The 23694-nt window shown below is 35.7% G+C and overlaps 2 protein-coding genes and 1 pseudogene across 4 annotated transcripts; all 3 read left to right on the top strand.

Annotated features, from left to right (window-relative positions):
- The window catches only part of LOC149376161 (carboxylesterase 1 pseudogene), a 1874-nt pseudogene extending 1127 nt beyond the window's left edge, over positions 1 to 747 (top strand).
- Positions 748 to 3629: 2882 nt separating this feature from the next.
- Positions 3630 to 9268, top strand: LOC149376160 (agamous-like MADS-box protein MADS3). Its single transcript, XM_089606623.1, has 8 exons — positions 3630 to 3955; positions 5331 to 5409; positions 6251 to 6312; positions 6433 to 6532; positions 7505 to 7546; positions 7715 to 7756; positions 8551 to 8633; positions 8924 to 9268. Exons 1-8 carry the CDS (start codon positions 3774 to 3776, stop codon positions 9018 to 9020), a joined length of 687 nt encoding a protein of 228 aa, XP_089462749.1. The 5' UTR covers positions 3630 to 3773; the 3' UTR covers positions 9021 to 9268.
- A 9738-nt stretch (positions 9269 to 19006) lies between these two features.
- On the top strand, positions 19007 to 21689 carry LOC149376159 (putative fructokinase-7). Of its 3 annotated transcripts, XM_089606626.1 has the most exons (7): positions 19010 to 19219; positions 19536 to 19606; positions 20048 to 20244; positions 20333 to 20743; positions 20808 to 20948; positions 21019 to 21135; positions 21233 to 21689. In XM_089606626.1, exons 3-7 carry the CDS (start codon positions 20104 to 20106, stop codon positions 21368 to 21370), a joined length of 948 nt encoding a protein of 315 aa, XP_089462752.1. In that variant the 5' UTR covers positions 19010 to 19219; positions 19536 to 19606; positions 20048 to 20103; the 3' UTR covers positions 21371 to 21689. The 3 variants fall into 3 exon arrangements, with proteins under 3 accessions (XP_089462751.1, XP_089462752.1, XP_089462750.1); XM_089606625.1 differs by lacking the exon at positions 19536 to 19606 and having other exon boundaries at positions 19007 to 19219; XM_089606624.1 differs by lacking the exons at positions 19010 to 19219; positions 19536 to 19606 and having other exon boundaries at positions 19936 to 20244.
- The last annotated feature ends 2005 nt before the right edge of the window (positions 21690 to 23694 follow it).

Genomic DNA, 23694 nt, shown 5'->3' with positions numbered 1-23694 from the left:
TTCTTTTTGAATTGTCTGAACAGTTCTCTTTCCGCTTCGGCGTCTTCTTCTGAATCTTCAAGATTTTGTGTCAACCTTCGACCGACGTTAATATCAGAACTCTTCTTCTTCTGCTTCTTCTTGGAGGTTTGTAGAAGCAGTTCTTGCATCTCTTTTTTAACCTCGGGAGGAACTTTAGTACATATTCTCGCATTTTTATTGGGGTCGTTACCACTCAAGTGGTATTTCATTCGAGTAATCCCACCACCTTTCATTTGCCAACCACAAAAGTGGCATGTGAACCCGTTCGAACTCCCCTGGATGGGCGTACAATACTTTCTTGCCCCTTCGTCGGTCATTTCTATACATAAAAAATTCACAACCACAATATCACAATCACAATCACATATTCTCCCGTCCATATTCACAATTTCAATTTCACATATTCACATATTCCCGTATTCTAAATTCACATATTCTAAAATCTAAATTCACATATTCTCCCGTCCATATTCACAATTTCAATTTCACATATTGTTCACATATTCTAAAGTCACATAAAAATTCACATATTCACAATTTATATCGTAAATTCACATATTCCCGTCCACAATCATAGATTTCAATTCACACGTCGAAATGTCCTAAATTCTACACTAACATAATCTTTACACTAACCTCTTTTAATTGAAGATTCTGGAAATTTTGAAATCGCCGGAAAAGTCTCCGGCCGCCGTCAATTTGGGTGGCGGGTCGCCGGAAAAATGAAAAACTCGCCGGAACTTAAAAAAAAGTTGGGGATCTGAAACATATTCATATCCTAATTTCAAATATGCAAAAAATTTCAACAAAACTTGAGTTAAATCTATCTAAAAACGAAAAACAAAACTTAAAAAAAAATTCTCCAAACTTTCCGGCGTTATACCCTTACCCGAGATATATCCGGAGATATCGGTGATAAGCTATAAAATTCCTTCTTGGATGGTCGATATTACACGGATAAAGAGTTTGGAAGCTCAAAATCGCCGATATGCTATAAGATTTGTGCTCCGGGAAACGATTTTTGAGGATAAACTTTTGACGATTTTTAAACAAATTTGGCCGATATTGTTTGTATTTATACATCCAATTTATCGCGATATTTTGAAAAAATCGGGAGATATCGCGATATTTTGGCGATAAAATATAAAACGATAACGGTTATGCACGATTTTTTACCGAGACTTCCAAAAAATGGATATATCGGCGATATATCCCGATATATCGCCGATATTTTGAACCTTGATAATATCACACATTTATAAATTATATATTAAATATTATTAATAGCACACATTTATAAAATATTATATATATATATATATATATATATACAATTTTCTATTAAAAAAGATTATATACATAATGTATTTTCTTTATATATGTTTAAAAATTGAAAAATATATGTATGTATTACATTATATATTTTAAATATATTTTACCACATTTTTCCATCGGCACGTCGGTTTTCCATGGAAAACGGCATTTGAAAATGACATTTCACTTGTCATTTTCCACATTTTTTATGTTCGATTTTCCATCGGCATGACGATTTTCCGTAAATCAGGAGCCTCGAAACGGCAACGAAAACGGCATTTTTTTTCCTTGGTTGGTCTATTGTGCAAGGAATGTGCTTGAAATTGGGTTAACTTGTGAAATTCATGGGACTTGCGTAATAGATATCACTTTTTAGTTTAGCTAGCTACATAGTTAATTTCTATACCTATTTAGAGATTGAGAGTTAATAAACAAGTGTGCTAACCCGTTCTCTCACTTTCCGACCTACGTACAATTGGACCATATACACCGATTCAGTTAGCTCGACATTGAGGTAAATTTGAGTATTATAATATATCGTCTAGTTGAATGTCGCATCTTCAACGACGAACTCAAATAATAGGAGTAGAGTTCACGTCACATCTTTAACGATTATCTCAAATAATAGGAGATAAGCTCGATTAGTCGAGTGTCGACATTGCACTCTATTTGTCAAACTTGCCTTTGCACCATTAAGTTGATATAGTTTGAGACAAACTAAAGTAGAACGTCTTCTATTTCTAGTCGCTCATTTTATGATGTTGAGATGAAATTAACTTCCTCATTTTGTGGATCCTCCTACCAAGATTTATAAAGAAGTAAAGATTTATAATCATGGGCTTATGGTACGGAAGAAGGCTGTAAATCCCATCCTTCCGACCTTGAAATTTGAGCTGAAGGATTTTTTCGGTAAGGAAACGTGAGTGGCAGGATTTCCTTTCGCTGGATGAGTGGATCTTGACGAAAACCAGCGGAAATGATTTTTTCCGCACATACAATTATGGTTTTTTTTTTTTTTAATTTAAAAAAACTATGAGTCGTTAGATTTGTGACAGTTGCAAATCCAATGACTCTAAAATAAGCTGAAAATAAATGTATTATGATCGGAAGAAAATTCATTTCCACTTACTCGGAATGGAAATTTCATTTTCATACCGAGCGGAATTTCGGGCAACACTGAAAGGAATTATTCATTCCAGTAAAACCCGGAATTCCATGTCTCATGGAAACAGAAATGCATTTCCTTCCATAAGCCTCTCTCTCTCTCTCTCTCTCTCTCTCTCTCTCTCTCTCTCTCTCTCTCTCTCTCAGCCATAAAAGCACGTTAAATATGATTATTGGAATAAAAAAATTTAAACCTGTTAATTTTGAAAATACAAAGAACCAGATCTAACGTTTTCAACTTGAGCGGAAAATAAGATTAAAAAAAAAAACTTGAGCGGAAGATGTACCCGTCCGTACGTGGGGGTATAACCATAATAACAAGGCAATCATATTCCTATGCAATGTTATAGTACAAACAATATATGTGTATTAGGTAATCGAATACAACACATCTGCTTATAAGCTAGCTATAAATGAATAATATTCTTCTTTGAACAATAGAGAAGGATAGTAAAATGAAATCAATAAAGAACACCGCATGATAAAAATATAAAAGCTTCAGTAACTGAATGATGATTAATATTAACACCCACTTGATAAAATGTGCAATTATATATTCCCATAGCTTGGCTTAGCTGTGATCCTTTGTTGCTTCTTTCCATTGTCCCGGTACCTGCCAATTCCATCTTCACAACTTACGGAATGAAGATGTCCTCAAAAGATCATCATTAATAAAAATATAAATAAAAAAAATCTCATCTTCCAAGAAGAGAGAGAGAGAGAGAAAGTTGAAAAGCACGAAGCTTTGTCTCATAAGTGAGTTCGCAAACGTGTCGCAATCCTATTGGGTGAGAACCACTTATAGTCATCGACTAGTCCTTGATTCTACCGACAAGTGGACACGTGTCCCCGGTCTTTTTGCGAAGTGGCAGGGAAAGTTGTACCTTCCATTCTACCATGTTCTTTTCACTTTGGCCACAGTACAACTATTTGCAATAAGCCACAGTGATTTCTCATCCATATATTTAACCCTCCATACATTAGGTCTTTTCTATATGAATATCATATAATATATATATATGTCTGTCGACGTCGACGATAAAGGGTAAACGACAATATATATATGGGATGAAGAAATAAAAAATATTCACATTCTTCCAACATTATATAGTACTATGGGAATTCTCTCTTGACTTGCTTTATCGATTTTTATCTGGATATATGATGAGTGGTTTCTTTTCCTCCAAAATATCTTGAACAACCATAATAATAAAAAATAACTAAAAGTTAAGAGGTTGACACACCACACACACATTTTGATAGAGAGAGAGAGAATGGGGAGAGGGAAAGTGGTACTGGAGAGAATAGAGAACAAGATCAACAGACAAGTGAGTTTCTCAAAGAGAAGGAACGGTTTGTTGAAGAAAGCTTATGAGCTTTCTGTTCTTTGTGACGCTGAAGTTGGAGTCATCATTTTCTCTGCCCGTGGAAAGCTCTATGAGTTTGGAAAGCCTGAGTACAAATATACCTCTCTCTCTCTCTCTCTCTCTCTCTCTCTCTCTCGATCTATGCATTTATAGATATATGATGTGTATGTATATGTGTGCAATTTCAGTCATTTCTGTTGGTTTAGATCTGGAATGCTAATCAAAATCATTTGTACTGATCTAGGTAAATAAATCAATGTAGAAGAAAAATTAGGTTTTTCTACTAAGGTCAAGTTGATGTGAATTTAAGCTAAGCATCACTTGGGGTTTGCTTCATCTTTTTTAGCAATATAAATAAATAAAAATGGACTTTTCATTTGATGGAGAAGAGATTTCGAAACCGGAAATTTCTGACACTTTTTCTATTACAGCTTATTATAATACCCACATTTTTTCATCCTTCAGTATTTTTTGTGCGTATCGAAAAAACTTAGGTCTAGGGCCAAGTACCTGAATTTTTGTTTTTGTTTTTTTTTTCCAACTTTCAGTACTTATTTATCTGTTCTTTGATAATCGCTCCACTTTCACTTTGCATATCTTTTGAATTGTCTTATTCTGTCTCTTTTCTCTAAATAGCTTTGCTGTTCCGAGATCTTTCACAGCTTCACAGATATTGTTAGATTTCTATTTGCAGTAGTAACGTGAAGAACGAAGATTTTCCTTTTTTGGACATAGCTTTGGTTAAATTTCGTGGATTATGAGATTCAGCTCTTAATTTTACTCTGATCAGCTATTATAATACAGATTAGTATCATCTTAATTATATAATTCATGCCAAATGTATTTGTCTCTCTACAACAAATAATAAGCCCTTACATTTTTCTCAAAGTTTTTATTTTTTATCTGTACTATTCTATTGGCAGAAGAAGAAGATCAAGACAAAAAAAACATTTTAAAAAAATACAGAATTTCTTTAGTTCTGCATTACTTTTTTTTAAGAGTAGAAGGAAATATTTAATTTTCTACACTAGGTATTGGCCTTAAAAATAGGGTTATATTGATTAACCGTAGTTCTTAGTTCTTACTTCCCTAATTAATAGTTGGATTAACATGTTACCTTAGCCATTATTCGCTAACCCACACTAATAATGTTTTCATAAAATGTTTTCTAAATTCAGGTTCAGATATGAGTTCAATTCTTTTGTCTAAAGTTATGCTTACTTGAAGATGAAAATGCGAGCAATTTCTTAAAATCCCCATGAAATAAACATAAAGTTGTTTAGGATTAATTGTTTCCTATTTAACTTAGTTACTAAGAAATACTCTCAAACCCTTCTAGCAATTGAAGGGAAATGTCACACCTTATATTATGTCTTGTGCTTCTTTAATTTCGTATGGTATCATTATTCGTATTTGTATAACTAAATTAGGTTTTTTATAAGAACAATTGGTGTAATGTATCAGAATGAGTATGGTTTTGGAGCGTTACCGCCAATTTACCTACTCCTCATTAGACACCATTGTTGATGAAGAAGAAGCACAGGTTCGGTTTATGATTTTGCATAACTGATTTTGTATTTTCAGTTGTTTATTTATTATCTTCAATTATATACTATGGCAGAAATGATTAAAGACAATACGTAGGTGTAAAAACTTCATAAACAAATAAGTAAATTTACAGTTCTAGCTCCAAGTGTTCTGATCAATCACAGCCTTGAAACCTCCCAGTACTAATTTGAGGACCTTATTTAATATTCCAAATCATGTGGACAGAATCATTATATTCCATGCTTTAAGCAAAAACAACTCGATTTTCATAAAGTAAATATGTCAAATGAGAATGAAGATTTTTTTGCTGACAAAGACTTTGTACTGTAGATATTTATTACTTTTCTTCATTAACACGTCTGAAAAACAAATGTTTATTAGATCCACTTAACGTTATTTGAAGTTTTGAACATTAATTATGTCATGATTTTGCATTATATAAGAACAAGTGCGCAATCCTTTGGAACCTATATTTTGAATTTTCATGATTTGAACTACAATCAATCTATATATAATTTTAACTATTTCTCTAGAATTCCATATATTCTCTCACAATAAGTTAATTACTTTTTAAAAGCAGAAACGGTTTTCCTTATAAAGTCACGAATAGACTTTTGGAATACTAATATGTTATTATGTATATACTAAAAGTCTAAAACATGATCAATCCATTTTCAAGGGCTATAATAATACTTGTCATGTTAACACTAAGTTATGAAGGGAAATTCTATTAATTATATAACCATTAGTCATGTATACACCAGCTTTTGTGAACTTATTATATATTATCTCTTATAGATATACATATGATCATCCAAATGCACCTTTTTTTGCAGAAATTATCCCGGGAGATTCCAAAATTAAGGATCACTTACGAGTCTCTGCAGCGTTCAGAGAGGTGTGTGCTATATGTAGATTTATTTGAAATATCTCAGAAGTAAAAAATGACTATAAATTTTATCAATGGAATTATTACTGTACTACTGATGATATACTAACAGTTTATTATGTTATTAAGGCATTTTCTAGGAGAATGCCTTGATGAGCTTGGTGTGAAAGAATTGCAAAATCTGGAAAGACAGCTTGATGAGACTCTTTCACAAGTTAGACAAACGATGGTATAGAATGTATATGATATATATATCTACTATATACATATACTAATGCATCAAAATTTTGTCAATTACACATGTGCTGATGTGTGTATATATATATATATATATATATATATATATATATATATAGATTATTAAGCTATATAGCCACACGGATATATTGGATTGAGATATAGCCCACCTTTGATTAATTTCTTGTAAATAACCAAGTAAACTTATTAACAGATTAATAAAAGACTTATATAACACAAGTGAAGTTAATTTATATATTTATATATAACTCGTTCCAGTCAAGTGAATTAAAAATTAGTGTGGGTGTGTGAGTTAAAACATGTATATTGCACACCATGAATTGAAGTAACTTCTTCTTCTTCTTCAGGATTTAGTACAAATAATTGAACGATTTTTTTATTATTATTTGACTTCTTGCATGTCTACCATTCAGATGTGTAAACTGAAGCTTGAAAAAAAATTACCAAAACACTTTGCAGTCCTTATTTTCTTTTTCTCTGTAATTCTTTTATATAAATTGGTTCCATAATAGACGGAAAATAAATATATGAGGTGTCTTTATTGTTCTTTTCGAATAAATTGTTTTTTAATTGAAAAAGTATATTCTTTCAGGGAAATGAAGTAATATTTGGATCGCCGTATATATAAAAACAAATCTATGTAAATGCTTCAACATATACAAAATTAATCACAAAAAATGTGACTGGTGTTTCTATATTCATCCAATATCAGGATAATATTCAATGATCCAAAGAATAAAAATCTTTGACTACATGAATATGCATGTTCAAGTTGATCTATAGCTTAACATGATCAACGTACGTTGCCTTTCTTTATTTAAACAAATGACCAAGCTATATTTTATGCATCATTTACATTTGTCAGATAACATTCCCTACAAATACTTTTTTGTTTTTCCAAAAAAAAAAAAAGAAGTAATTGATGTTGTTTGTTTCCTTACAGTCACAAAGCATGTCAGGTCGACTGGAAGAAATGCGCAAAAAAGTAAGATTTATGACACTCTTGATCCAATCTTTAATACTATATTTGTTACTAAATTTCATATTGCCTGTATACAGATAATGATATATATTATGTGAATTTGCGTATATATATGAACTGCATACATTTATAGCTTACGGTTTTTCAACTTGTGTATACACTTATGTGTAGGTTCGTGAACTCGACGAGATAAATCTACAGCTCAACTCTAAGGTTATATATTTCTTCCTCCTAATTAACTATTTTATTAATTACTGAAATCAGATACAAGAGTAGGGGTGTAATCATATTAGGTTGATATAATTATTTTTTTTCATTTCAATCAACCTACTACTTGATGAATGTCATATTAGGTTAAATCCAATCCAAGCTGATTTTAGGGGTGAGATACAATAAAACTGAAAAAAAAAAATTTGGGTTGATTTTGGGGGATTAATTTCTTCATATTATTTTCTCTATGCATATTTTACATTATATATATATATATATATATATATATATATATATCTCTCTCTCTCTAATACAGGATAACATCTACAAATTAATAGATAACTTAAGTCATATGAGCAATCATTTTAGAGACATTAGCATAGTATCAATTGAATAAAGTTTAATGAGCACTGTCCGATGCAAATAAGTCATTGTATTGTCATAAAGAAATTATCATTTTTTTTTTGTACAACTTCTCACCTCAAATAATAGTTCACAGAGTCTCATTCACATGTTATAATGTTTGCAATCTTTAAAAGAAAATATAATGGATTTACATTATCGTCCGGTTCAACCCGATCTCACAATCATTTTAATTGAAACCGACCCAAAGACGGCTTGGGTTTGTAAGCACTCGAACGTTATAGGATTTTGACGGGACAGTGAAATCAAATCACTATTTGATTTTGGTGCTTTACGTTGATTGCTTTGATTTTTCTCATGAAACGAGTATTATTATGATGCATATTATTAATCCTCTATTTATCTCTAATAGTATTTGATATTTGATTGATCAGCTTGAGGACGAAGAGGAAAAAATTACTCGATTTCTATACGAAGCTCAAGGTGATCTCAACATAGTATCATCAGGCAGTAACAGGTTTGAAAACAGCTTGCTCACCTTGAATAATCTCAAATTGTCAATATTAAAAAAGACTGATTTATATTTTTCTGGCTGATGTTAATTTGGCTACAATATTTGCTATTATATGGTGACTCTTGGATACATGCTAATACACAAGTTTGAGTGGAAAATTCATTTGTTTCGGGAATTTGTTGTGTAGGGCATGCATAATTAGTTTTATATGTCTCGGAATGAGAAAAATATACATAAAGCAGCTATTATATAATGTAGTGATATATAGTCCACTTTTTCTCTCTTTTGGACAGGTTTATGAGAGTCCCAGAAGAAATGCCAAACAATCATGAGCCTATCATGAACGTATCAGGAGGGAATAGCATCAACAACCAAGATTGGCTTTTCTGAAGACTTGATCATAGGTCGTTGTTCTTCTTGATTATATATGAATTAAGTGCTTGAAATAAAGTTGAATGCTTGATATAGCGAGCAAACATGTATGTATTTAGGATTATGATTTGTCTTGCCCAAGTTTTAGGTGTGTGACTAGAATAATGATGCTGGAGTACTAATTGAGCTGATTAGATATTAATGACCATATTATTAACTTGAGACTATTTCAAAAGTTTGACTAAATGGAAGACTTTTTCTCATTATCTATTAGCAATGCTTTTTTCCACTTTTATGAAAACACGTCATGAAAAACTATATTTAGTGACACATATGTACGTCATGAAAAAATTGTATTTAATAACAACCGTATTCATAAAAATGGAATAAAGTCTTAGCAATGGATAGTAGACAATATCTTTTAATTAGTCGTAGTTTTAAAATAATCCTTATAAATTTATTTCATATATTTTTTAATGTGCTTGATATCGTGGCATAAAGCAAAGCAATAGAGATTCCGCTTATATAGTAAATAATAATTACTTATTACACTATTTAAAAAAAATGAAAGAAGAGAACTAAGTGAAATTGCATTTCGTCCACTCTCTTCAATAGTTTAGTAAAGTCAATTACGGGAAAAGAGTTCAATTTTTTTTAGGCTCCTTAGATATATAGCAATATGAAAACTCAAATTTTATTATCTTTTGGTAAATCTACGAAATTTTACTAATAATTTCAAAAATACATTAATAGTCCACTAGTAATTATAAATAACCATCACTCTTAATGCATAAACATAATGCTAAAAACATATAAACAATGTCACATCACCATAATGGTTATTTACTTAAAATTTACAAAAATTTGATTATTTAGAAAATTTTCAAATTTTGGTGATTTAGTTACTCAATTAATTGATTTTTTTATTATTAATTTTAATAATCCTTCAATTTTAATAAAAATATGATGAAATAAATGTGTGCCTCGTGAATTGTATCAAGCATTCACTTTAATTCGGTGTATTTAAATGCTCGATCTGTAAAAGATGTACAACGATTATCTGCATAGACAAATACATATAAAAAGTGTAAAGGCCCAAGAACACCAAGAGCTTGATGGATCTGTGAGTAAAAATAATAACAAATGCCCTAATAAGCTTCTATGTCACACATGTAATTTTATTATACATATATATATATATATGTATATATATATATATATATATATAATATAGCTCACGTTTACATATAATTTTATGCTAAAAAGAGGCAGCAATTCGAAAACAAACATAAAATGTGACATGAATGTACTACTAAAAAGAAAAATGGGACAATCGTGTTCAAATCTCATTTCTGACGGGATGTGGTATTTGGACCTACTCATATATTACGATCTAATATTTAAGTTTTTCAATTAGAACTTATAAAAAGTTTTGTAATTAATCGTTTATGTCCATCGGCTATTTCCATCGCTTCATTTGTCTCACATAACATTGATGAGTGAAAATGCACTTCTGTTTTCTCTTAATCTTCATCCTTCGTTATTCATTGTCACCTTTCTCTTTTCGTTATATTGTTTCCCTAGCCTTAAATTTCTCGCGTATAGGGTTTTATGAAAAAAATTCAGCTTAATTTTTTCATCTTGTGTTCATAAAGTTTGCCTAGTCTTCTCGTAAGCGGGTTTTGTTGCTCCAATCTCTAAATTAAATTGGGATCCATGGTGTTTATTAAGTTCTTAATTATAAGTTGAAAAATTGAATATCAGTGCTCTAAGAAGTTTTTTGAGAGTTTTCTCTCCTGGAAAAGTTCGGCCCTCTTTTGCTCTGCCTCGCTGTCCTGCATCCTTTGTCGCTTTCTCGGAAAGTACTGGTTGCAGGTACAGAGTGTTTGCCGGTAGTTGAGGAGGGAGAATTTTTTCCTTTCCCTGGTTTGCAGGGGCGCGATGGAGGACGTTTGCAGTAAATATTCATCCTTAGAGTTGTCGGATGGGGAAGCTGCGGTTTTCTCAATTGATGAGGGGATGTACAACAAGAGCTCTATCTCCGGATAGGGGATCCTTCTGGGGAAGTTGCTGTGCAACAAACCAGTCAACAAGAACGTTATGAAAGCTGTGGTTGGGGGTATGTGGAACACGAAAGGAAACGTTTCGGTGGTTGATCTGGAAGGGGATGTCCTGAGCTTTACCTTTAGTAATGCCTCAGACAAGGTGAGGGTGTTGGATAACGGTCCTTGGCTTTTCGATAGATCTCTGCTGATTCTCTATGACCCGGCGGGGCGCGAGATGGAGACTCCTGTCTTCCGGTGGTCGGAGATCTGGATGCAGCTGCATGGGTTACCTTTGCTGGCCAGGACCACCAAAATGGGTGAGTTGATTGGAGGACAAATTGGCAAGGTTAAGAGAGTCGATAGCGATAGAGCTGGTCGATGTCGTGACCCTTTTGTTAGGATTAGAATTCTGCTAGATTTTTCTATGCCTCTCCGCCGGGGCATGTTTGTGAGTCTGGGAACTTCTACTAAAAAACTCTGGATCGATTTCAAGTATGAGAGGCTCGCTGACTTTTGTTTCAGCTGTGGTCGGGTGGGACATGGCTGGAAACAGTGCACGGGAGATGGGATGGTGGCGACCAGGCCGGATACTGGGAATCCAGAGACAACCAAGCATTTTAAGTTCGGGACGTGGTTGAAGGCCGACCCACCCAACAGATTTGTTAAGAAATCCTTCACAATCTGGGATTCTGAGGGTAGACACGGTGAGGATGCTCGATCTTCGGCGAGCCGGGGTGCGGCCTTGAAGGCGTCGGCGGCTCCTGTGGCGGCTGGGGTTTTTGGGTCTGCTAGTAACGAAGGTGGAGCAAGGCCGCGGCGACAGGAGCAGTCTGGGAGTGGCGCGTGTCCCCAACGTGTCCAGGAGGCCTCGGGAACAGACAAGTCCGTTGGTAATCAATTACCACTTAATCCCGACACTCGCGCCACGGCCAACCCGCCCTCCTCGAAACCAATCACTGATTTACCTATGGAAGGAGGCGCATTTAAAGAGGTGTCGGCTGGGGGTTCCAAGATTTTGAAGTCTGCTAAATCTTCATGCGCGAATTTGGAGAAGGGGGTCTCACCCTCTATATCGCCTGATATTTTATTGGGCCTGGGGAACAATACCTTTTCTCCAGGATTCGGCCCATTGGGCTTTTCTCTACCAGTAGGTAATGGGTCTGCGCTCTCTCAGGAAATCAATAAGGATGGGGCCAATAACTCCCGGGCCCAGCCTCTTAAAATATCCAAAAAGAAAAAAAAGGCCTCTCCCCTGGTGGATATCGCGGTCGGAAGGACGAACCAGAACAGCTCGACTCATGGAGAGAAGGAGCTCTCTCAGCCGTCGGGGACCGGAACGCCTGGGCTCTCTGCGTCGACCACGGGCAAGCGTGGTGGTTCCTGAATTGGGGCAGGCTAGACGGATCTTGGCGCCAACGATCGCTGAGGGTAATTTAACTTTTTCGGCCTCAGCTAGAGAAGCTACCCAGGACAGGCGGATGGCTTCCCGGCTCTTTTCTACCAGCGCTATTGGGACATTGTTAGCGATGAGGTGGTAAGTCTTTGCTTGGGAGTCCTCAACGAAGGCAAACCGGTGGGGAATATCAACAATACTATCATCACTCTTATCCCAAAGAAGAAGAAGGCCGAAAGAGTTCGCGATTTTAGGCCCATAAGCCTCTGTAACGTCATTTATAAGGTAATATCTAAATGTTATGTTGAGCGCCTTAAACTAACCATGGCTTATGCTATTTCAGAGAATCAGAGTGCTTTTATTGGTGGTCGGCAAATTTTCGACAATGTTATGATATGCTACGAAGCAATCCACACCATGGTTCGGGGGAGATTTGGGAATGGCTCTTGTGCGGCCCTGAAAATTGACATGGCTAAGGCGTACGATAGGGTGGAATGACCTTTTCTGGAGACTATGATGCTCAAGCTGGGATACGATGCCCGTTGGGTTGAGAAAATCATGCAATGCGTGACGTCGGTGAGTTTCTCCTTTAATATTAACGGTGAAGTTCGTGGTAGTGTGATTCCAGGTAGGGGGCTGCGACAGGGGGATCCACTATCACCCTTCCTTTTCCTTTTCTGCGCCGAGGGCTTGTCAGATCTTTTATGAGCTCGTGAACGTCAGGATCTTATTAGAAGGGCCCGTTTTGGGTGAGGCAATTTATCCATCTCCCACCTCTTCTTCGTCGATGACAGCATCATCTTCTGCGGTGCTACGAAAGAGGAATGCAAAGAGGTGGCCCAGTGCTTACAGGCTTATTCTAGAGCCTCGGGCCAGGTGGTCAACTTTGCCAAATCGGACGTCTGTTTCGGGTTCAGTGTCGACGAGGCAACCAGGATAGATCTTGCGGACATCCTTCAGGTATCTGTTACTGATTGTCATCACCGTTATTTGGGTCTTCCTACTGCAGTGGGCAGGGCAAAGAAGGATATTTTTGCTTACGTGCGGGAGCGGGTGTGGGAGAAGATCAATGCTTGGCGGGGCCTCTACTTCTCGATTGCGGGGAAAGAAGTCCTTATCAAGGCGGTCCTTCAGGCGATCCCGTCTTACGTGGCCAGTTGCTTTCGCCTCCCTCAGGGCCTGGTGGACGATATTCATAAGGCTATGGCGAGCTTCTGGTGGGGAGACCAAGGAAGCAAAAAGAAAATACACTGGTGCAAATGGGAAGAGCTTTCGGCCAATAAAATTAATGGTGGGCTCGGGTTTCGCGATATCAGATATTTCAATCAAGCACTCATTGCTAAAAACGTGTGGCGTCTCCTTCGGAACCCGGAAAGCTTAGTCGGCCGTGTCTTTCGGGAAAGCTATTTTCCATCCAGCGACATCCTTGAAGCGCCTTGCACTTCCTCGGACTCCTTTCTCTGGAAGAGCCTCTGTTGGGGCCGGGAGGTGATTAACCGGGGGTCGAGGTGGAGAATCGGTAATGGTGAGTTGATTTCTGTTATTGGTGATAAGTGGTTACCCTGCCCTTCTTCCTTTGATTTTACAGGTGAACCTCTCATTCCGATGGACATGCGTGTTTCAGAGCTGATGAGCGGCCTCGGGGTTTGGAATTCGTCTCTCATCGATTCCATGTTCGCACCGGAGGATGCTAATGCTATTCTAAGCATTCCTTTGAGCCGGGGAGGGGGAATGGATATCCTGTGCTGGCACTACACTAAGGATGACGAGTACTCGGTTAAAAGCGGATATAGGGTGGCTATGGATTCTTCCTCCCCCCTGGCTGGTACTTCAGGCTCCTCTGGGAACAACGAATGGTGGAAAATTTTGTGGAACCTAAAACTCCCTCCTAAGGTGAAGAGCTTTGCTTGGAAAATGTGCAGGGGGTGGCTTCCGGTTAGAGCTAAGCTGGCTAAACGGAAGATCATTACTGATACGGTTTGCCCCATATGCTCGTCCCACGAGGAAACTATATTTCATGCGTTATGGGGATGCCAGTGGGCCCGGAAAGTCTGGAAAGTCGGTGGGTTCAGAGATCTCTTCCCATTATTCCGAGATGAAGATGTCATCGGGATGTTCCTTGAAGTTTCTAAGGTCCTTAAGGTATGTAAGCTCGAACTTTTTATTTCTTTATTATGGGAACTTTGGAATCACAGGAACAACATTTGTGCCGAGAAGAAAAGATGGTGCCCAACTGATCTTGTGGAATGGACATATGGCTTTGTCAATGAGTTCCGTGATGCTTTCGGCAAGTCTAAAGGGGAGGTGTTGACGAATAAGTCTCGGAAGTGGATGCCTCCGCCCGAGGGAACCGTAGCGGTCTCGATAGACGCGGCGGTTCGCCCCAATGAACTCAGATTTGGGATTGGCTGTATTGCTCGTGATTCTTTAGGGGTGGTTCTTGGATCGGAAATAGCCTCTCGAACCGAAGGTCTCTCGCCGCAATTGTCGGAAGCCTCGTCGATTCTTCATGGTATGATTTACGCTCTGGATGCTGGTTGGAGAAACGTGCTGATTCAGTCTGATTGCCTTGAGGTAATTAGTATTATTCGGCATGGGACTTCGCCGACTACGGAGCTTGGTACGATATTGGATGATATCTTCTTGCTTATGCCTAATTTTGTTAATATTGATTTTATCTTTCACCCGATGGAGTGTAATAAGGCTGCTCACAAGCTAGCCAGGTTTGCTTTAGATTTTAATTCGGGCGCCCGATGGTTGGGCTCGGTCATGGGGTAGAGCACGATCGTCGTGGTATTAGTCTGTAATGTGTAATCACGGTTTTCCTCCGCCATATGTGAGGGTTTTTAATGATATTTCCTCCCGTGGTACCGCCCACGGTTTTTCAAAAAAAAAAAAATTATAAGTTGAAAAAGTCAAAGTCTCACATTGAAAATGTAATTCTATAAACGCACGCATTCACACAAGAGGATCTAAAACTCGCATCCTAAATCATGAACCTACATGTGCATTCGCCCATCATGGGCGATACAAATGCCTGGCCAAGATAGTTGTATTTTAAAAATTAAAAAAAAAAAAAATCTTCCACCTAATAATATTTTGTTCAATTATATTGTCGTATATATCGTGCACTTTTTTCTTAATAAATTGTGAAAAACATGTTTATTAATTGTAATTTACAACAAACATACAATGTAATTGAAAAGTAAAATCATACTTAAAAAAATCTAAATAATTAAAAAAAAAACCCATTGAGGAAAAGTCGTTCTTTCTACTTATTAGTTGACAACAATTATTGTCTCTCTTGATACAGCATGTAATAGACAAATTATAATCTATTGGACTATGCTGTATAATAAATAGTAATGACCAAAAAGGGATTTTCAATTTGAAAAAAATAAATTAATTTTTAAAACAAAATAGTTTGAAGGATACAAAATAAACTGTTAAATGTTTTATCATTTCTCAAATAAATATTTGATAGAGTATATTTTATGAAATATTAATAAATGTACTACACATAAATCACTGGCGCTCGGAACTAATTAATTAAGATAATAATAAAACAAAAGTCTATATCTCATGTTTCGAAAAACTACTAGAATAATAAAATGCTTCGGGAACCTAGGCATGCATTGTATTTGTACCATGAGAGTGGTTTCTGACGACACCACGGTGACCACCCAAATATTTATTGAATACTCGTCGGTGTCAAGATTTTTATTCGTTTTATTCTATTATATCATTAGTATTTAATTGGACTACATGCTATTCCTGGTATTATCTACTAATTCTAATACCGCTCCAACAACTATATCGGTAGAATTTGGTTTTGGGAACCTTCGAAAAGTGGAATACAAGAATATTGAAAATGAAACTTCAGTGGGTAACATTTGTCCATACTCTGAGATCATAATTTGTAGGACAGAATGGACGGTGGAAGAATTAAGACGGATGAATTAGGATATGCAAATTAGTTTTCTTGTCGTTTGATAGAGATGATGAAAAAAAATTAAAATGTGGAGATTAGGATGAGAATATTGATTTTTATGGGGGTATATTAAAATTTATTTCCTTTAATTTGAATGGATTGGAAAAGATGGAAACAATATTTTTTCCCCTACATTACAACTTATTGTCTTTATCAATATAATTATATATAAATATTAGGATATAATAATTTTAGTGAAATAAAAATTTAATCATTCTTATGTTTCTATTTATTTATATCCAAAATCAAAGAGAATAATAATAATATGTCTTCATATCAGCTCAAATCTAATTCTATTGATAACCCGCGAGATTTAATACATACATATCGTTATTTATGTGAAATAGTGAAGATGACATCGATCCAATATATTTGATGAGATGCCGCCAAATTTTGTAGACACTTCATAAAATTACAAATATTTTAGAGATTTCGGCGATACAAGCTAAACAAGATAGATGACAAAATTATGATAAAAGTTTAATTTCACGAGATTTAATCTACATACTACAAGATTAAACCTCGAAACAGGGAAGAGTATTATTGGAGCTCCCGAAACTTATGACTCATCCATCATAAAAATTAGGGATGTTATTGTCTGAGTCAATAGTTCAAACCCTAGGGTAGACGGGCTGAAGAGGCATTTTTTTACTAAATGACTTAAATGAAAGAACCTTCCATCTTGACAATAGAATTAGGTGAAATTCAACGTACTTAATGTTGAAGAACTTCTTTTCTCCGGGTTATTACAAGGTCATAGTATCATTTGACAATGATACGGGTAATGCTAACATAAATGAGAACGACATTGCTATGGCTAAAGTTTTTTTGTGAGTTTTTTCACATTATCTATGATGAAACTTGTGCATATTATCTGTTGTGTATACACCTACTTCGCATTTTTCAATTCATAGCATGACAAAAATAGCACATCGTCATGATGTCAACTATTTTCTCCTTTTTCATCCATGCATTAGAGCCATGAAAAAAATATATAACAAATATTGAGGTCCAGGCAAAATCCTTTTTCTATACGAATTTAGTTGCATTTAAGACTCCCTAATAAAATATACAACACGTCTCGATTTTTTTCATGCAACAAGATACACTTGACGTCCTGGCATGGTGGAGGTAACGCGAAAACATGTTTCTCATCTTGTCAAGAATAACTCATGACATACTCTCGATACTTGTCTTAATTGATTCATCTGAGGCCGCATTAAATGGCTTCGGGCGCATTATCGATGATAGAAGATGTAATCTAGCTCTTAAAATAGTAGATGCATTAACTGGTGGAAATTATTGGCTTCTACACGATAGACGAGCTCACGAGACGTTTGTTAATTTTGATCTCATTAACGATTTCGATGTGGATCTTGGATCTTTCAAGTATGAACCTTGATTATTAGATTTGTATTTATTACTTTGAATAATTATGGAAATAAATAAAGATACTCTTTCCTCTACCGACCCCGGAGAGGTTTTAAAGAAGCCGTTTTCGTTAAATTATTATTCATTTTATCACTTTTACATTACAGTTCTTATTTTCTTTTATTTTTTGAGTAAATTTACAGTCCTTATTTAAAAAAAAAAAAACACTACATTTTGATCATTTGAAATAATTTTTTTTTAATGTTTGTAAGTGGAAATTTCCACAAATATCATGAAAGTTTCTCTTCTATGGGAAGTGAAATCTCTATCAATATTAGAAAGAATAATTTCTTCTAATCAAGTACGAATTCCTGTCCGATGAAAGTGGTTTTCTATTTTCTTTCGCAAGCGCAAAGATAATGTTATACAATTACATTACTTATAGTAAGATATGTATTTAGAAAATAATCTTTTTACAGCGTTGGAAATAATCATTGGAGCATATTTATAGGAGGAAAAGTGAAGCTAGATACAGTTTTCAATCTCACTCTTAAAACTAGTCGTGCTTGTGGATTAAATCTTATCCATAACCCGTGTTAATCCCTAGGAATTTGCCTCCATCCATGCATCTTTCCAACGGTTCTCCACGAAGATTCTTAAAATTAATTTATTCCCCGCACAAAAAAATTTGGGGATATCCCAGATTCACACGTCGTAATTTTTTTTTTTTTTGAATAAAATATTTACACGTAGACGATGATAACTACAGTTCACCAATTTTATTTATTTATTTATTCTTTATAGACATTATAAGAAAGCAAAAAAAGTGAATGACTTAAAAAAAATATATAAATCTATTATTAATCACAAAGATCTCTATAAAAAAAAAAAAAAAAAAAAAAAAAAGAGAATGAAATTGTCATAACATTTTAGCGTAAAAAAAATGAAAGAATAACTAATTTTATAAATATCTTTACATAATTTTTACATATATTTATAAAATATAAAAAAGAAAAACATACGTGATCCGTTTTTATCCTTTTGTATTAAACGTCGTCTCGTTATTTCTGATTTTTTGACTTTTGGGAAAGGAAATAAAAAAGTTCTAAAAATAAAGAATGAAAAGACGGAAACAGGGTCGGTCGATGAGTCTGTATATAAAGTTGGAGTTGGAGAAGGGTAAGATAAAAATATATATTTGGATAATTTAATAACATTTCATTGCCTTTGAGTTTTGTCAGCTTTTGCCCACTGTGAGTTTTTATTATTCAAAGATTGTAACAAAACCACCACGCTTCTACTCTCGCTCTTCTTTTCTTCTTCTCTGCACCCAACTCTCTCTCTCTCTGCAATTCTCATTGCCCTTTGGTTCCATCGTTTCTATATATCGTTGTAATGGCTTCTAATCTCACATCAGGTTTGTCGTCTTTCTTTCATTGCTTCTTCGTAACCGAATACAGAGTCTTCGTTTTCTTGATATATTTTCGCGAGATTTCCAATCTGTTTTCTGTACTTTTTTTTTTTTTTTTTTTTTCTTTTTGTCGCTGAATGAGATTTGAAAATCTAGGTTTGGACTAATTATGGCTCGAAACTTTTAAAGATCGGTTCTTTTAGTCGATTACGATCTTTCTTTATTCTTAAATGAATTAATTTAGATCTTTCTTATGCGTTTTCAAGGCCTGTTAAGTAAGCCACGTGAATACTTAAGCTTTGTGTCTGAATTCTCTTGCCAGGCATAGATGATGAACATCGCTTGAAATGAAATAATTCCACGGTGCACCGGAAAATCAATGTTGTAAATGACGTAATTGATCTTATCTGTTTTTTTGGGAAATGGTCTCTGGCTTCATGAGTTCAGCAATTTTTTTAAAGCTTTTTTAATGGGACTCATTAACTCTCAACAACCCACCTGGGAACAGCTTCGGCAAATCCACAAAAAAAAAAAAAAAAAATGATAAATAAGATCTTGTTTTTATCTTTTTGGAAATTGTAATGATTCAACATATGCTCGTTTTGTTTTTTTGTTTGTTTTTATATATAACCTTGGAAATATCGGATCATAGAATCTCAAACATGTCTTGTTTGGTCAGGATAAGATTGTTTGTATCTCAGAAGAGTATTAGTATTTAGTATCATCACATGGCTATATATAAAAAAAAAAAAAAAAAAAAAAGACTTGTCCAACCAGATCATATCCACCGTGGTCCTGAATCCTGCTCTGCTTTCCCATGGCTGACTCGCTCAGGTACTAATGGACTAGCGTCAGAGAACACCAATTCGCTCGTCGTTTGCTTCGGAGAGATGCTCATAGATTTCGTCCCGACCGTGGCCGGAGTTTCCCTGGCCGAGGCTCCCGCGTTCAAGAAAGCGCCAGGTGGCGCCCCCGCCAACGTGGCCGTCGGGATCGCCAGGCTCGGCGGCTCCTCTGCCTTCATCGGCAAGGTACCCAAAAAACCAACAAAAAAAAAAAACCGAAGAAGACATCTTAAGATGTGTTGTTATGATTGTTTTGGTGCGGTTCGTTTTTTAGGTTGGGGACGATGAATTCGGGCACATGCTAGCGAAGATCCTGAAGGAGAACAATGTCGACAATTCGGGGGTGAGATTCGACCGGAGCGCGAGGACGGCTCTGGCGTTCGTGACTCTCCGAGCGGACGGGGAGAGAGAGTTTTTGTTCTTCAGGAACCCGAGCGCGGACATGCTTCTGAGAGAGAGCGAGCTCGACCGAGGCCTCATCGCTCGCGGGAGGATATTCCACTACGGGTCGATCAGCTTGATCGACGAGCCGTGCCGGTCGGCCCACCTGGCGGCCATGGCCGCCGCGAAGAAAGCCGGTTGCTTTCTCTCGTACGACCCGAACCTGAGGCTTCCTCTCTGGCCCTCTCACGAGGCCGCCCGGGACGGGATTATGAGCATCTGGGACGAGGCCGATCTCATCAAGGTAAATTTTTTTATTTTTTTTTCGTAAATTTGGATGATGTGTAAATTGGTTATTGGACTGACAGATAAGCGAGGACGAGATCACGTTCCTGACCGGAGGAGATGATCCTTACGACGATAACGTCGTCTTGACAAAGCTTTTCCATCGGAATCTCAAGCTTCTCATTGTCACCGAAGGCTCGGCCGGTTGTAGATACTACACCAAGGTCTAAACTTTTTTTTTTTTTTTTTTTAATTATAAATGGAATTAAACTGATATGTTTGGTTTGATATTAGGAGTTTAAAGGCCGAGTGGGCGGGGTCAAAGTCAAACCTGTTGACACGACCGGGGCCGGGGACGCGTTTGTAAGCGGGATTCTTTACAGCCTGGCTTCAAACCTAAACCTGTTTCGGGTACGAAAATGTTGTTTTTATATGAATGTATGCATAGGAATATTTCTCAATTCTGTGTTTTTTTTTTAAATTTTATTTTATAATATGATTTTTGCAGGACGAGAAGAGTCTAAGAGAAGCGTTGCTATTTGCGAACGCGTGCGGAGCGATCACGGTCACGGAAAGAGGAGCGATTCCGGCTCTACCCACCAAACAAGCTGTCATTCAGCTCTTACATGAACTTGCCTCTGTTTGATCTCTCTAATCAAACCACAAGGCTTTTTTTAAGTTTTTTTTTGGTAGTTTGCTGTACTGTTGAGGTCCTAATGTAGTAATGTACTCACATTTTGCTAAATGAGCAGACCAATTAGAATGTGGTCTTTTTTTTCCTTTTTTTTTGTTACAACTGTAATATAAATTTTCCGTACCCAAATAATTCCAGTCTTTTTTTTTTCTCACTTGGTGTTAAGCCGTTACTTGTTTATGGTGGAAGTGGAACGCACTGACCAAAGATATGTCAAAAAAAACAATATGTCATCCTTTTGGAAGTAATAAAGAAATGTTATTTTTTGTTATGTCAAATTCCTATGATGTATTTAGTATTATTTATATTTTTGGGCGGTTTAGCAGTGCTTTTGTTGTATTTGCAAAGGCATGCTTTTTTGCTTATACTCTTGTAGTGGTGGTTTATTATTTTTATTATTTGCAATTAAGAAATCTGTTATGAACTATTTTTTTAAATTTAGTGAGACTTAACTCGTTGTTCATTTAATAAAATAAATATTGGACTCTCGCTTTCGGTTCTCAGTCAAGTTGTTAGATTCTTATGGCGGCATTGCTTTCACGTGCCGGTCACGTGTACGTCATTTATTTAAAGGAGTTTTTTGGTGTGTGTATCTACTAACTAGATTCACGAACCGACACGATCTCAATCCAAGGCTTTAAGTCTTTGACGTATTTAAGTAATTAAAAAAAAAACGAGTAAATGGTATAAGAAGTTTTCTTTAAGGGGTAATTCTGTCATTCTAGAAAACATTGGAACTTGGGAACCCGTGTCTCCCAGAAGGGCTGGAAGTTCTATAAACGACAGCAACGATAAATTGGCATTTACCTTTAAATACGACACAGAAATTATGGAAGGTTGTAAAAAAATTGAAATAAGATTAAAAAAAAAAACAATGGAATTTAATATCCTTTTTATTTCTACAAAAAACAATATATATATATATATATATATATATATCTTCTTTTTTTTTTGTGGAAAGTTATCAATATATTTTTTTTCTTGGAAAAGTTATCCTCTTTTATACTATACTAAAGTAAAGTATTTAGTGTTTGATTACGCGTAAGCGTATATCATTTGCCCTATTATAAACATTTTAAAATTATTATTATCTATATTTTTGTTCTTATTGTTCTCACCCAGCAGACTAGACAAAGCTATTATTACAGTATTACTATACAATAAATTTGTCTTTTTGTCATCATCATAACATCCACTTATTTTACCAAGTACTATATTATACAAGTGGTGCATTTTGTCACTTAATCAAGCAAATAAAACTTCATCGCCTAATAAGTGGATAATGACAAACTAAATCATCATTGCAAGTCTCCATATAAAAAAAATATGATTACTGTTACCAAAAACATCTAACAATTTTCTTTTGTTTTGATCGCATGGACAAACTATAGAAAACAAAGTTACTGTTATTTTCCTTTTTTTTTTTTTACTATTTTTTGTGACGTTTTTGTTTTATTATGGACATAAATAAACTTTATAAGTACCACGTTTTTTTGTTGACACTTAGAACCGTCCGTGGTTCAATCTAAGGCCGAACCCTAGATCGAACCACTGACGATTCTAAGTGGCAACCAAAAGACTCGATTAACATTTTGACGTTAGAAGGAGTGATATTGATATTGCATTTGTCGTGAACAAATTTTGTCAGTTCATGCATGCTTCGACTTATGTTCATTGGCAAGCAGTGAAACGTCTCTTGAGTTACTTGAAAGGCACATCATTGTTTGGTCTTGCTCTCTAAGCTCAGCCTGGTTCTGATCTATATGCATACTCTGATGCGGACTGGGCCAGCTGTCCGGATGACAGAAAAAACATTGACGATTACTTCATTTTCCTCGGTACAAATCTGTTTGCTTGAGCGTCAAACAAGCAACGTGTAGTTTTCCGCTCTAGCACAGAATCCGAGTACAGATCTGTGGCTACTGCAATGCGTGAACTAATGTGGATTCAGTCTCTAGTTCGTGATCTTGGCGTCACTAATGTGGTTACACGCAACATTTTATGTGATAATGAGTCGGCTGCGTATCTTGCCAACAAACTTGTTCTTCACTCGCGCTCTAAACATGTGGAAATTTGTTTCAACTTTGTCCGCGAGAAAGTGTTGAACAATTCCTTGAGGGTGACCTTCACACCGTCTGCGAGTCAGCTTGCCAATGGGCTCACAAACCATTGGCATCACAACCCTTTACTCGGTAAATAACCAAGCTCCTCGTTCTTGCCCGATCTTGAGTTTGAGGGGATGTGAGGATATATAAATAAGGTTATTAATAATGAGC

The sequence above is a fragment of the Urtica dioica genome, unplaced genomic scaffold, assembly GCF_054948205.1.
Source record: "Urtica dioica subsp. dioica isolate 48M unplaced genomic scaffold, U.dioica_male_clone48M_v1_H2 Urtica_dioica_male_H2_contig_64, whole genome shotgun sequence".
In the NCBI taxonomy this organism is placed as follows: Eukaryota; Viridiplantae; Streptophyta; class Magnoliopsida; order Rosales; family Urticaceae; genus Urtica; species Urtica dioica.
The sequence above is the reverse complement of the archived record's forward strand: the minus strand, read 5'-3'. Positions and strand labels throughout refer to the sequence as shown.

Bases quoted from the DNA above. Each gene is read 5' to 3' on its own strand.
- LOC149376159 (XM_089606624.1), top strand. From the start codon at position 19,942: ATGGCTATATATAAAAAAAAAAAAAAAAAAAAAAGACTTGTCCAACCA. The intron at 20,744-20,807 runs GTAAATTTTTTT...TTGGACTGACAG, and splicing joins ACGAGGCCGATCTCATCAAG to ATAAGCGAGGACGAGATCAC. The intron at 20,949-21,018 runs GTCTAAACTTTT...GTTTGATATTAG, and splicing joins GTTGTAGATACTACACCAAG to GAGTTTAAAGGCCGAGTGGG.
- LOC149376160 (XM_089606623.1), top strand. From the start codon at position 3,774: ATGGGGAGAGGGAAAGTGGTACTGGAGAGAATAGAGAACAAGATCAAC. The intron at 5,410-6,250 runs GTTCGGTTTATG...CTTTTTTTGCAG, and splicing joins TTGATGAAGAAGAAGCACAG to AAATTATCCCGGGAGATTCC. The intron at 6,533-7,504 runs GTATAGAATGTA...GTTTCCTTACAG, and splicing joins CACAAGTTAGACAAACGATG to TCACAAAGCATGTCAGGTCG.